This window comes from Metopolophium dirhodum, chromosome 7, assembly GCF_019925205.1.
Source record: "Metopolophium dirhodum isolate CAU chromosome 7, ASM1992520v1, whole genome shotgun sequence".
Taxonomy (NCBI): domain Eukaryota; kingdom Metazoa; phylum Arthropoda; class Insecta; order Hemiptera; family Aphididae; genus Metopolophium; species Metopolophium dirhodum.
The window spans coordinates 37,869,735-37,886,420 of NC_083566.1; the positions used below are offsets into that span (position 1 = coordinate 37,869,735).

At 28.2% G+C, this 16,686-nt stretch overlaps 1 protein-coding gene across 1 annotated transcript; it reads right to left on the reverse strand.

The window, feature by feature from the left end:
* Positions 1–600: 600 nt before the first annotated feature.
* On the reverse strand, positions 601–10,909 carry LOC132948932 (long-chain-fatty-acid--CoA ligase 5). The gene is made up of 11 exons (XM_061019630.1): positions 10,638–10,909; positions 6,186–6,309; positions 5,849–6,118; positions 5,520–5,719; positions 3,987–4,187; positions 3,700–3,917; positions 3,474–3,624; positions 3,117–3,389; positions 2,822–2,965; positions 1,213–1,386; positions 601–1,016 (listed from the first exon to the last, which is right to left on the reverse strand). The coding sequence occupies exons 1-11, from the start codon at positions 10,719–10,721 to the stop codon at positions 879–881; spliced, it is 1,977 nt and encodes a 658-aa protein (XP_060875613.1). The 5' UTR covers positions 10,722–10,909; the 3' UTR covers positions 601–878.
* Between the last annotated feature and the right edge of the window lie 5,777 nt (positions 10,910–16,686).

Here is a 16,686-nt window from a genome sequence, read left to right on the forward strand (position 1 = left end):
CACTTCATTAGATCAATTGATATGTTTGGCAAAGAATCCGTCAAAAATCCTATATTGCGCGTGTGTTAAACAAAAACAGAAAATCACGGTATGGAATCCCCTTAACGTCAAACTTCTTTAGTGGTTACACACTACGTTTATAAACCATAACTATTACTAATAATTTTATAATCTAATAATAATTTTTATAGGAATCCCAAACTGCCGGTGGGATAAAAATCCATCACCAGAATCATTAGTAAACTTTGACGTTTTGATCGATGAACTGCTGTAAATAGTAAATTAAAAGTCTCACGTATGTAATATAAACTATAAATAAGTAGGTACCTACCTACCTAGTTAAATACATATTTGTAATTATTATTGTATAAATAAACTGATACAGTTTTTTTATTTTTGTATTGTTTGTATCTTAATCATGAATTTATTTTAGTATTGGCCGAATGATAAAAATAATAATTATTATGCGAGATATGGATGGAAGAAATTATAGTACCTATATGATTACATAGTTTTAATGCGGAAAAAAATTGGTGTACGAATTAAATAATAATAGGTTACCAACATGATAGTGTCTATAATAATAGTAAATAACAATGAGTTTTGATCTTCAGAAAAGTTTTTATTACACGTTTTACAGAAATACCTATATCATGTTTAACATATTATTATTATTGCCATCGCGGGGCAGAAGAAATCGTATTATCAATATCTATATTATATACCTATTATAATACTGATATTATCATTATACACGCGTACGACAGAAATAGAGAAGAATATCGCATCCAATACAACAGGCATGTACATATTATTGTATTTAACATTGTCATTCGTATTGTATGTATAATGTATATATTATTATATTATGTATCCGTTCATTTCAACTTCATGTACATGTCTTCGATCTGCGGTGCGAAGTACGACCTAACCTGGGGACGTTTCATTTTGAACGTAGGCGTCAACAGTCCATTTTGCACAGAAAAAGGGTCCGGGTGTAGATATACGTCTTTCACCTTAAACAAAATAATACGTTTACGATTAAAAGATTGGTTGGACTAATTTACGTACCTTTATACAGTATAAACAATACACATTACGCACACTGATAAGTGATAAATAAATAATAATAATCAAACGTTGTAAGAACTAAGAATAATAAATAAAATAATATAATATTTAATAATATTATGATAACGAATAAAACAGTACTTGTTCGAATGACTTAAGACCACCGTCTTTCCCCCAAGCCGTCATGTCATCCATAATGAGCTTTTTGACCTCGGGGTTCGCGCACAACACTGACAGAGTACCGGATATGCCATTATCTTGCGCCCAAGTTTTAATAACGTCCACCATTGGAACCACTATGGCTATGATGCACGACTAAAACGGTAAAACCATAAAAATAACGTTAAGTATCCTTGCACTCAAATATAAAATTATTTTAATGTAACCTTAGACGAGATATTTTTTATATTTATATTTTTATAAATAATTTTTTATATTTTTTATATTTTTTAGAAAGTTGTATAATTAGTAGGTAATTACTATACATATATTATTATTATACTATAATATTGTGATAGATAACATCATTTATTAACCCTGTATAAAAATATTGGCTAGTTAAGACGACTAAAATGCTTAAAAATATTTTTAAATAGATCTAAAAATATTCATATCATTATTTTTGTATTACTGCCCACTTTTTTATAGCAAGTTTCGATTTTTGTCTTTAAACCGTTCATATTTTTAATTAATTAAAACAGCTATTTAATAAAATGTCAGTTGGTTGAACTCATACAGACTTAAAAGTAATGTTTTAATTCTTAAAAGACAATTATGTTATTATTTACACTTAAAAGTTTAAATATTCTTTAGACTTTTACACTATAGCATGCTATAAACATTTACATTTTAGTATTTTACTGAGTTGGAAGATAGCCAATTATATGATAAATTAAACTTAAATATTTGTATTTTAACATATAATTTGTTCTAAATAATAAACATAATAATTTTAGTACACGGCTATTCAAATTATCATACAAATAATTCAACTTTTAAAAATCATAGAAACTCATAAAAATCATAAAAGGTACCTAGATTATAAGTAGAATAGGACTAGGTAGATTCAATTATTAAATAAAAGTTATTTTAATAGCTTTGCACAATTATGATTTAGCACTTATTTACCACGAATCATGAAATTATATTATATTTAATTTTATAAATTTGGAAGTAAATCCACTATAACCATACATAAAAAAAATACTATTATAAAAAATATAGTTTTAAAAACAGTTTAAATATAACATGCGACAATTAATATTATTATAGTAGCAGTGGATTTAAGATTAAGATTATTGTCAGAACAAACATAAGAGGGTCCTCGTGCACAACGTATCCGTAAGTCGTGGCATATACATTTTGTAAAATCTTTTCGCTGTAATTTAGGTTACCAAATGGCAAATTTACGTGGGAGCCACGTTGGCAATTGCTGACTAAACGACAGTTAAATCCGCCAAAATGCTTATAAAATATTAATTACTTAGGTATTAAATACATTTAAAAATAAGTAATAAAAACAGCTTTAATTTAATTTTACTAATTGTGTTAATAGCGTAAGTAGTAGCGTATATGTATACGCCGAATCTTATAATTATAAAATAAGTTATATACGAAAATATTTTTAGCTATTATGCAATTATACTAGGTACCTATAAAAAGTAAATTTTATTATTGCTTTAAGTTACTCTAAGTTTTAATTTGCTTTCGAAAAACATTTAAATAGTGGTTAACAACTAATATAAATTACCTTTAACGATTCTCCGTGGACAAATACTTGTTGCACATACTGACTTTTATGATAAATTGTTTCGATCTTTTCTGGAACAATATATTCGCCTTGAGAGAGTTTAAATATATGTCTCTTGCGATCGATTATTTTAAGTGTGCCGTTCTGAAAACAAAAAAATAATGCTTATTATTAAATAAATAATAGTTGCCTATTAATTATTAGTTATTACAAACTTCCCATAAATAAATACATAGGTACATTAAGAATAAAAGATAAATAACTTATGAATATATAATGTATCTTTGACACTCACAGAAAGCCACATTCCAATGTCTCCAGTATGATGCCACCCGTGATCGTCAAACGAAACGGCATCAGGATCTTTAAAGTACCCTTGAAAAATGTTAGACCCTTTTACGCAAATTTCACCTTGGTTAGACGTCGCGTAATATTCCATTTCCGGCACGTCAGCTAGTTTAACTAAGTTACAAGCTATTGGCGGTCCTACGTGCTCTGTGTGCATATCGCCTTGGATCGACAACGTTATGGGCGCCGTACACTCGGTTTGGCCGTATCCCTCTACCACCTGGTGGACACAATAACATAGGTACGCTAATTGTTAATATAACACGTGATAAACGAAAATATTTTTTTAGTCGGCTTAACTCACTATACATCCAAGTGCACATCTCATGAAAGTCAAAACATTACCGGCCAACGGTGCCGAGCCAGTGATCATCAGTCTCAGGCGTCCGCCCATGTTCCTCTGCAAAGCACCGAACACCAACCGGTCCCAGATACTGTTCTTCCGGATGATGCCTCTAGAAAAAAAAACAAGCACAGAGTAAAGCGACTAGGTCATTTGAACGATAATAGAATTAGGAGACAAACCAAACTTTTTAATTTCGTTTTCTTTCGACCGGAGCGCCATGTTGAACATGACGCGTTTGAAAAACTGCGGAACAATGTTCGCCATTTCCGTCTCGTAGATTCTGTTAAGCAGACGAGGGACACTGGGCATAATCGTCGGCTTCAACACCTTCATATCTTCAAATAGAAACTTGATATTTCCACTGTAAAAACCGACCGAACCGCCGACCAAATACATGCCGTTCTGTGGGCACGAACATTATCGAAGTTAGACGGGACGTGCGAGTCGTTCAAGTATTCATTGTATACCTACTTCACAACACCTTTCCAACATGTGTGCTAAAGGCAAGTACGAGATCATCACGTCACCCACGCTCGGCCTGTATTGGGAAAGTTGTACTAGGACGGCACTGACAGCTGCCACTACGTTGCCGTGGGTCAGCATCACTCCTTTGGGCAATCCCGTGGTGCCCGAAGTGTAGCATATTGTGCACAAATCAGTAGGTTTTGGGGGCTATTTATAGACAAGTAAATTATGTGTACAGTCTAATTCGAGTCAAAATGTCAGATCTGATATATAATATATATATAATAATTAAACTCTGTTGTTATATTTTCAGAGAAGAAATTTAACACATTGACGGACAGTGTGGATTATAAGTAATTATAAAAAGCATGCCTAAGTTAATCAATTTTGTCAATCGATTTTATAAAAAAAATAATCAATATTTTTTTAAAATTATATTTGCTTTATTTTGTCAGTGACCAATGTCACTTTATGATGTATATGGACAGTAAACTTGGTCTCTCATATGATACCATTGAAAAAACCACTGCTGTAGCAGTAGTGTCCATTTCTGGTCGGTTTTTGAGAACTGCTATAGCAGTACTATTACATATGAATTCAAAAGTGTCCCCTGACATCACCAAACAAACATACTGCTACAGCGGTACTTTTTTATGATTGTCCGTCAATGTGTTAAGATATTTAATTTGTTTTTAGATTTTAAATATACGTATTATTGGGTTAATGATCAATACGTGTGCCTACGTGTTTTTTTATAAATATAATATTTTTAGTTTGAGAAAAAAAAAGAAATTTTTTTCAATTTTTAATTTGTACTCCTAATTAGTTATTGTAACTAGAATTGGTTTCAGTAATTCACTAATTCAGAAAACAGATCAAACAAACTAGGTATATACAGTATACAAATATAATAAGTTTTTTTTATTTGGGTCGTTTATTTGAATACCTTCCAACATAAATACATATTTAGGTTTAGTTGCACCCCTGGCAAATCACTGTACTATTTACGCCCAAAAAAAAATTATTTTGTAACTTGAAGAATTTCGTAAAAATTGAAACTTTTAAGTCTTATAAAAAAGAATTATTATGACTGTATATTTTCAATATTTTAACATGAATATTGTGAATATGTTTTTGCTACAAGGTACACATCATTTTTTTTCTGATTGATATCAATTTGGTATGGAAATATTTGTTTATTTAAATAGATTGTGCATAGGTACTTTATAAAATTAAATTTCAAAAACATATCCATGATTCAATATATTCCATTTATGTCTTTTTTTTTGTGTACTGAGAAAATATCATGTTTTATTTAATTATAACATATAAAAAACTTATTCCTCACCTTTTATTCATTTTTACCTCAAAACAAAAATTGTTCCATACATAAAAATGAATAAAAACCAAAATAAAATATATTTTAAAAATTATCTCATCGTAGAAAATGATTTATGATATGATATGATATATTATGATATAAATGATTGATTTATGATAAATACATCGTAATTAAAGTTTAATTATTTAAATGTTTACCTGTTCTGGATACGTTTTAGATGCTCCAGCTTTTTCCACTTCTTCGAAAGTCAATAATTCTACACCACGGTTCTTGGCTTTCTGGCTAGTCGATGGTCGGGCACCGCGGATGACAATTATCCGCCGAAGACACTTTGGCGATCTATCCAATAGCTGATTGCATTTATCGTCCGTGTCGACCACCACCACTGATATTTCCGCTAAGTTATCACATATAGGTACCACGTCAGACGATTAACCATATCCAACCCCCCTTATCCATATTAACGGTAATTGACTCACTGTATTCACATAATTCCACACGAAATACATAATAATACTAACAATACCTTGGTTTATAATGAATGAACAAGCTTCTGGGCCCAATGTATCGTAAAGTGGTACAACCACCATAGAAAAACAATAAGCCGCTTGTTCTGTTAAAATCCATTCGGGACAGTTTTGACTAAATATTCCGATGAAAATCTGGTTAGCTTTCGGAAAACCAAGACCTAATAGACCTGAACCAAAATTTCGAGCTCGAAGTAATGTCTCGTTGTAATGAATCCATTGAAATGGTTTACTGATATTTTCACGCCAGCCTAGGCACTTCCCATTGTCTAAAAATACAAAAGAAATTAGTTAGTTTATAATACATTGCGAATTATGGACAATAATATATATCACTTGAAACTTTTGCGCCTTTCCGAAACGTCTCGTACAAGGTCCTAGCATCTGGTGCTATATTGCTTAAAAATTTTCCTTCTATGCCTTCTTTGTAAAATTTTGAAACGTGCACAATTTCTGGTCCCTAAAAATAAATATATATTTTGATTAAGTTTCACAAATGATTGAGAGTTGGTATTAGATAACTATTCGAATCAATAATAGAAAAATCCGAAAATGCCTGATTATTTTGCTACAAAAACTTAAAAATAAACAAAAATAGGTAGGCTATGACATTGTGAATAGTCTGGAGTGCCCATTTTTAATTCGATTGACCTATTAAGACTTGTTTATGATTCTTTGGCAAATTGTTTAATTAATAACAACTGTCAAATTTAGTTTATTTTCGATATACCCAAAATCAATATTTTATTATTGTTTAAATTAAAATATATTTAGATATTTTTTAATGACCTACTATTATGGTTTATAAATAATTATACAATTTATTAATTCTATTCTCCTTCAATATTTGTTAAATTTTGAAACAGTTTTAGTTACCTATACTTATATAGTTTCATCAATTCACAAAATAAATGTATATATATATTACCTAAAATATTTTATATATAAAAAACAATTTTTTATGACAATAATTATTTGCTTTTATGACTTTGACTGCGTGTTTACGTAAAGTGTTTGTTTTATTTTGTGTTATTTACGTATATTTAACGATATTTTTTTTTATAATAATAAGTATTTGAGTAAATGTATTAAAAAAACTTCCTAAATGGATGTATTTGTATCTGTATTTAAATATAAAAATTAATTACGAAATAACTGTAATTTGGCAATGTCGCATCCAATTTCACGCGCAATCGTACGCTTTTGAATAGTCAAAATCATGTTTGTCATTCTGGCACTGCGCGCAATCGTATACCCTTATAAAGGTAAAACGCGCGCAATCCTACTCCGCTGTACTGATTAGTGATTGTTTTCTTTATTCGAGACTAATGATACTAGGTATACATAATATTATGATAAAATACCAGAGTATTTAAAATGTTTTATATTGAAAAATACATATTTTTATTATATATCTAACGTGCAGAATAATTTGTTTGTTATAACTATAAAGTAATTTGAGAAATTCAGATTTCAAACACTACTTTTAATTCAATTTTATTTGAATCGTATGAGGACACATATTTAAAAATATAAAAATATTTCCAGATATTTCGTAAAATCAGCAAAAAATTCCAATATCTTTTAGTCATTTTAAATTAGTATAGTATGGGTAAGTAGGTACCATTTTATTGTTATTTATTATTTTTTAAAATTTTTGGTTATAGTGATATTTTGTGAGTAGTTGTACTTCAGTGTTCGTATTAACCATTAGGTACCTATATATAAAATCAGGTTGAATTAAAAAAAAATCTCTTGTAAGTTTTAGGTAATACATAACATTTGTTTATGTATTATAGACTATAGTAATATATACATATTACATACCTACGTCATATAATATAGAAGTACGTATTCCCTGCAGCGTCTAGATGTGAGTCTGGAACATGGTCGTCGTATATAAACGCCGTGCTGTTTTGACGCTGCACGGGAAAAGTACCTTTATAGATAATAATAGTATACTACTATATAATATATTATATAATTTATGGTAATTATTAAAAGAGGTGATACAAAAAATAGCTTATTTTTCCCGTAATTGTAACTTTATATTTATAATTTTCATTGAATATTTATATTATCATTTTCTCTATACATCATACAATTTTCAAAATATTTTTACTCATGTTGAGCTATTTTTATGCAATTTTCAATTATTACCAACTCTTTTTAAAATCAATGTTGATAAAAAAATTTTTGATTGGTCAAACATAAAAATATAATACAAGATTCCTCGTAATCTGTTTTTAGTGGTGTTCGTAAGTTCGTTTTGAGTTGTTTACGGACATAATCAATTTTTTTACCTATTTTTGTTTTCTACAAATGTCAATAAAATGTTATTTGTTGGGTCAAAAAGCTTGAATAAGTAATGCTCACACATTGTTACAAAATCAGTTTAAAAATATAAGAAATACATAGTCAAGATTTTTTCTATATAAGCATTTAAAGTTCAAATTTCAACAAAATGTATCAAATTTAAAATGTGTAAAATGTTAAATTTGTATAGCTAAAGATTAAAAATGTAAAACAAGGTTCCAACGTACGTAGTTCATACTGTAACCATAAATTGAAATTTATAGGTACACTTTTTTTTTTTAGTTTTTTGAAGTTCAAGTTTGGATGAAATTAGATATTTTAACGAAGAACAACAATTTATTTTAGTTTTGTGTTATAATTTAAAAATCTTTTTCGTAGGTACTTGAAAGACGAAACTCCTAAAGTATATTATTTTATACCAATATGATAATAAACAAATAATATTAATTCAACTTACCGGCTACCGTATTAAAAATACAGTATTAATATAATATATCCTAGGAAACAGGCTGACAAACCGTCTTCGCTCAGAATCGTTGTACGTATACTGCAAATGATATTACATCATTGAATTCAAATTTAACACCATATACCTAACTGCTGTACAACAAATCGTTTATCGTTACCTACCCACTTGCCAGCTTTTTAGTTATTATAGTATAAATATTATATTTACTTTATATTTTTATTCAGAGTTTCATGAGATAGAATCATAGTTACTGTAAAAACAGTTTGAATAAATGTATTTATATAGGTACTTTTAAAAAAAGTATTTTGAAAGTATTTTAAATACAGCCTTGGATAAATTTGTTAAGTTTTATTTAAATATTTTATTGTTTATGTTTCAATAAATTATCAATATTATTTTTTTTTCTAGTCAGAAGTAATACCATTGAAATTTTTTAATTTTATATTTAACATATCCTCCTAAAGTAAAAGTGAAAGAGAAACACCATTGTTGACTATTATCGTCGACGCTTATAATATCAGTATACCTATATATTATATTGTGACCTTTTCAATTGGAAACTACAAATTGACGGCTAAGAGACACCGGTTTTGTGTACATTACAATATTACAAGTTATTAATGAAAATAATATAAATATATAATGGACGGACAGAGGCAAACGGCGTTCTACAAATGTACCTAATACCTATACAAGTAGGGAAATAATAATAGTAGTAAATAGTAATAGTTAACGATATTTTTCCGAACATTTATACAATTTGTATCGAGATTTGTATTTTGTTTACTGTCGCCAACACTGTTATCGTAAGAGTACAGGTCCGAGACATTGTAAAAAAAAAGTGATTGTAAAATTGAAAATAATATTATTAAATATGTAAGTATTTTTATTTTAATATTTTCTAAGTGTTTGTGTTTGTTCTTGAATAGTTTTATAAAAATAGTTGGTATCTAACTTAAATTATCTACTAAGACAAGTACAATTACCTGATACAACCTATTTCAATATTTATCAAAACATTTGCGTTACCGAAATATTATTGTTCACGGTAAAACTTATTAGAATACCTATACATAAATCTATAATACCATATTTTGATGGATTATATTTCAACTAAAACGAATACTATTACGCATCATGAATTATATAGCTAAATCACCTAAACGATAAGTATATCGAATATATTTTGCTGTGGATGATGAAGGATGTGTTTATACACAGAGTACGTATACGTCGAATCAAAAAAATATTGTTTGGCATAGGTGTATAAGTAAACATAATTTAACGAGCGCGTGGTGGCTCGTAGCTCCTCATTCTCCCGAAATAGCTATCTCGATCTCAATATTGTCGACTATTAGTAGTCATTAAGTCCACGTAATGTCTAGATGTATTTTTAAACTCACGACCTGAATATGAAAATTGACCATAATCGAAAACATTGTAAAAACATTTTCTGCAATTTTCCAAAACATTATTAGGATTGATATTTTTTTAAATTCTTTTTTATGCAGCGATAGTGTGGTAATGGTTGGTTCTTACTACTTACGATACACAATATAATAATATTTATTTTTTTTATTTCTTATTAAACTCACTGCTTTTACGGCTTTCTTAATTATTTTAGTATGATATTAATCATTTTATAAGGATACCATTTTGCATATTATATGTTTAGTATTGTTTTAAATTATGTTCAATTTCTATTGTTTAACTGTTTTTTAACTCACTGGTCCCTTTCACAAGCTTGCTTTTTGGGACACCTTCGTCCAAATCTACTATTTGGTTTTTGTTTTGAAATTTATTATGATTCAATAAATATTATTACCAGACAATTTTTTTTATCGTCACTATTCAGACAATCAATTTGACTTCATCTCGAGTGTATTAGTAAAAATGCATACGTAGGTTCCTGCTACAGCGGACAACGAAACCTTATCACTACCTACTCTACCACAGCGACTCTTCTATAATTATAATAGGTCTGTGCTATTTTTATTACGGACCTTAAGTAGATCCGATTGATGATCGAGGTTGATGGGCACTTCCAACGGGCTCTCGTTCATCCAATTCGGACAGTAACACGACATCGTTGGAGTTTTACAAACACCAGCGCACTATCATCGTATCCGAAATCAGAACATATTTACAGCAAAACGCAAAACAATCGGAACGAAAACAATTATATTAATGACACAGTACACGACTGGCGGCTGCGACACACAACGTCGAGTGCGCAGTGCGACGGCGGCAGCGGCTGTTATTGAACTGCCAAAAAAAGCGACCGCAGACGAGAAACGAAAGATGACAACGTGACTTCAAGAACGTTATAAATTATTTTTAAACCCAGCCCTCGGTCAAACTTAGTGTGTTCCGTACTCGCGCCCATTACGATACACACACACGGCGAACACCGTTCGATGCCAAGACACGAGATAATATAACACATAGATAGAAAGGTACGGACACGTCTTGTCTTAATAATCTCACACGGCGGATGCGTATCGACGCACGGCCGCACGCGAAGTTATGTGCTTGCTGTTGTAGGCATAGGCCATTTTTCATTGAAACGTCGTCACCTGTACATGAAAATAATAATAATAAATATAATACGCCTGTGCCGCGTTACCGTGTTAATTGATATTATTAAGTCTGCGTGCGGCTCGAAAGGCTTAAAATAATATATACTTTGGTACGCTTCAAAGTTGTTATTATTATTATTATTGTTTTTTTTTTTTTTTTTAATATACCTATACTATAACTTGAAAGAGTTTATACTTTTACACTGTTGTGTGTATACGAGTGTGGTACTTTCGGGATTCACTGATCATATTAATTTCCACGTGGAGTGGATTTTATTTATATAAAAATAAATATTAAATTTGTATTTTATATATTGATTTGTATCATATAAGTCCATATTTTTTAACAATTAAATTAATATTTCAATTAAAAAAATAATAATAATCCATACAACTGTGGTTTCACTTGTTCCAGCTAAAATATATGACAGATTTCAATAATTTAGTTTCCACCCAATAACATTTTTATGTAGGATCTATAAACATATTATAGTATCTTCTATAAACTTAATGTTTTCAAATCCTGATACAACGATTATTTTAATAAGATATTTTATTTTATTTATATACAGACCTAATATTATATGAATAGGTAGTAAGGTACCTATAGACTATAGTATTTATATATAAATATATTTAAATATATTGTGTATACCAAATACCTTGTTTACATGATGGGTACTTACGTAGGTACCTTCTGCAAATTATATTTCAAAGTTTTCTTCTTGCACACTAAGCACACACCTACATATTTTCCGATTCAACAGAGATTTATAATCACAATGCAAAACAAATCGAGACATAAAGTAGGTGTCTACCTACTAACTTACCTGTCGACAATCCAACTATCCAAGCGAAGTATACTAGGTAATTATGTGATTATTTTACCTTATAACTATTAGGTTTATAAATAGCGTTTTTTTTTATATGCGATTTATGACTAGGTATTATAGTTGGTAGATGTAATAGGTATTTAAAGTATTTTGGTTAAAACATTAAAAATGATTATTCCCCTGAACGAGAACTATAAATTTTAGGAGTACGGCCCATATGGTACAATCTGGAATGAGCAAAACTAAGATAAACGTCATTATAATCGTAAATTTTTTTATTTTTGAAGAAAAAGTTGATGTAAATATTTGGTCTGTCTTGTTGTAAATTAAACTAAAAATTTTATTAGCTGATGAATTATAAATAATCTCTGAATCTGAAAATAAATCTTCTAAATAACTGAGTTATACAAGTTTTAGTACCTATTTACTTTAATTTACTATATTTTATTATGTAACTTAAATAATATGTAGTTTCAAAGCGGACATAGATTTTATAGTGTATAATATTATTGTATAATCTGAGCAAAACGATAAATGTATTTTTACTTTTAAAACCCTCAAAACAAGTAGTGGGTGATTTTTTTTTTCAATTTATTGTTTGCCAGGCTGTATATAGACTATAAATAGAAAACCGTGTGACCTATCAAAATAGGAGGTATATTGATGAAGAACAATAATGTCGTAGGGAAATTATAGATGTGTACTAAAATAAAAATTAATCGAAATTTCTACAAATTAAAATGGTTGTCGATTTGCAATATCATTATAATATGAAACTAGTTATTAAAAAGTAGGTATAGGTACTTTGTATATGCAAATATGCAATACAGATTGCTAATACGAATTTTGATTTTAATAACATTGCATCATCTCTCATTTGATTTACTATTTGTAAATGTCAAATTAAATATTCTATAAGTCAATAATAAGATATGATAAATAGATAGGTACTTAATTTAATTTGTAGTTGTTAATCAAACAAATAGATTTTGCTACATTTATCAGTGCATTTATATAATTATGTATGGCATAAAAAAAATACTTACGATGTCATAGTTTATTGATTGCAATTGTTTTTTTTTAGATTTAAGAAGTTTTTATTTAGATAGATATCTATTTGAAAGCAAAAACGTGGAATTAAATATTAATTGCATTAAACATAAGAAAATACATAACGAAAATACTTAATGTTTATAAAAGTATATGCAAGTATCGATGGTTAAAATTTCGAAATTAATTCGACTTGCATAATATTCGAGTTATTTAACATTGAGGTGTATCAGCATTGTGTGTACTTATGGGAATTTTTAAGGGGCAATAACAAAATTTGAGTTAATTATATTTTCGAATTATCAGGACTCGACTGTACTTATCTGTACTACAGACGGTCTTACAAATTCCACAATAGTTCATTCTTATAACGGTTTTCATGATTAAAAGTCGCCGATCATTATGTCTTATTTAATTTTTAACAATTATTATTATAGGTAAAGAAAAGTGAAAATAGTAATATATTTTTGTTTGGCTTGGATTTCCATGATTAATGTTGTCTGGCAAGTTGTATAAAGTTAAAAAAAAAGTTTTATTTTAAGAATAATAATGAAATCTTTAATGTATTCGTGTTTTATTATGAAAACGTAGCATATTATAATCGTCAATACATTTTCAATATTTCAATCATTATTCTGTAAACGTAATTAAAATTATTGTTCCTTAAAATATAACTGTTTATAAAATGTTTAACTTGTTGATTTAACTTCCTGATTAACTCATGATTTTTTCATATTATATTAGAGTAACTACTAATGTTGTGTTTGAGTAATTGTGTACTTATCATATTTAATAATCTACTATTAATCTACTATTATAATAAGTAGATATACCTACAACTCAAAATTAAATTACTTGTTTTAATAGGTATATATTATTATTACTAGTCATAATAGGAAACTGTATTTAATCTATATTATCATTTATGGTGTACCAATGATAAATTATATTAGATAACCTTGACGTAGAAATAATAGTTACGAATAAACAATAGAAGCCAGTTTTTTCAAGGATCCAGAATATAATAATGCATACCGTTATTTTAGTAAATACTGAACTTATTGGTGTCATGAATTATTTTAAACACTAGTAAAATGTTGAAGAAATTTCCAAAATTGCCAAGACACATTTAAATGATCTAATTTTTATACTTTTTATTTATTTTATTATTTTTTTTTATACATATAAAAGCAAATAAATGATTATATAAATACATCTGAAGACGATTTGGAAAAGATTCAATTAAACGTAAATATTTTTAAATCACTCTTGGTTAATATTCTCTTGGCACCATACGTTGCATTGGATCTTATCGATCGGGATATTTGTTCTATTTCCAACAATATATTTTATATTTATGATTTATAATTTTATATATTTGATTAATAACTAAGATGATTTTTAGTTTTTATTTGTAATAATAATATTATTATCAGGTACTTACTTACTGATTATTTATAGGTCATCGGAATTGCTGCAGTAACCAATGATAAATAATTTAACCAACAAATACCTACATAAAATCGTACATATAATAAAAACAAATCATAATTAATTATGTAATTTTTAATTCATAAATATGTATAGTATAGGTCACCGTTTAGTTATTTGAAAAATGAGTAAATTCTAATAGTTGTATTGTAATTGTTAGGTTGATTGTATATAATATATTACATCATATTTCACTATATTCGTTTTTTTTTAGAAAAAATGATTTTATTGATTAAATTAAAAATAATAATACTCTATTATTCTGCGTCTAGTTAAGCAATGTCAGAAGATTTTTCTTTTTGTTCATAAAACAAACTCAAACTAAACTAATAGCCAATAGGTAATGAGTAATATAAAATCAATGAATATTATAACATAGGTTTCACAAATAATAATATTATGTAGTATTGAGTAGGTTTGAGTATTTAAGTATAATAATATGTTCCTGCAAAGATTATTATTAAAATTATATAATTAAAAATTATCCAAAAAACTTGATTTTAATTTTTAATTTCTAGTTTTATATATCTATGGTTTTAAAATAATAAAAATTTACGTATACGTACCAGATTTTTAAGTAAAAATATAAGATTATTTTTTGACTAATATTATAGTTAATTACGTATTTAAACTAAAATGTATAGTAATTAAACAACCTTACATAACAAAGTAAAGTATATTATATTATAAAAACATTACATTAATTTAACAATGTTAATATAACGTCACATGTTACGTTTATTTATTTTATTAGCTAAATAACTACAATTTCTAAAAAATGTTATTGATAAAACATTTGAAATTTGCAACTTGAGATAAAATACTTACACAGCATAAAATAAAAGTACCACTTAGACGTAATATTATACTTTTAAATAAAGCACCAAAATCTTTACAACTTTGTAAGTATCTTTTTAAATAACTATATTACGATTTTCTTCATATAGTCATTATCAAATAAGAATAGGTACCTATATAATTGTTCTAAAATTAGCAAAGAAACTTCTAATTTTTAGATTTTTTTTTAAACAATCAGATAAGTTCTTCTAATTTGAATTCTTGAGATTGAAATATATATCTTCATACATAAATACATATGTAATAACAATACAAATACTTTTTTGGACTTTGGCAATAATTTAGTAAATTAAGATAAAAAAAAAAAACCGACAAGAGAATACGGATTCCTTACCTTCAAAATATTTAATAAAAAAGTCAATATATACTGTAGTATTAACACTAGTTCAGTAGATCCCTAACAACACAAAATTAATTTTCTGTTGAAATCAAATTAATTACTATGTTGAAGGGGAATACTATGTGTAGGCACTACGTCATCTTAAGCATGTAGTTTTGTTCCTCTGAGCATTTTTTCGTACTACTATTGATGCATTTGTGCAGTGATTTCCGAGTTCTTTATATTAATATAAATTTGGAAATATTTAAGCATAATATAAGTGTATACTACAGTATTATGTTCGTCGGCTGAAATCAAATCAACGAGTTTGTTAGTTAACTAACATAGAAACGGAGAATAAACAACGTGTCGTAAACATACATAAATAATAGATTTGGTGTTAATCATTCTACAAAAATCATTCAACTGTGCAGCTACTTTTCAATATTTATTTCTTCAGTTAATTATACCATAATTAATTCGCATAATGCTATATCGTACCGTGCCCGTGCGATGGAATCTGGAAAGCCAGGACCTCCAGTCCTTCAAACAAGGCCTGGTTTCACTGTCTAGACGTCGGACGTACACAAAACGACCTGCAGTCGCGGTGGTTATCCCTGTATCAAAGGGAGGTAGCGTTTCGCCATTTCACTGAAATAGCTTCAATTGATCAAAAAAGGAAGGAGAAACGGGGGTTCCACATAAAGAATCACAAGAGCAATACCTATAATTTAAACATGGTTATATAGGTATGTCGGGTGATAACTCGTCTGTCATAATAGTGCGCCCATATGTAACTCGACTGGAGTCGCCGCCTCGTCAAAAAATACATCTCCAACTTCCAAGTAAATCATCAGTAGGCATTAACGCAAATGTGTCAGCGATATGCAAACTGATGGAAAGATTGGAGACTTATGGAGAT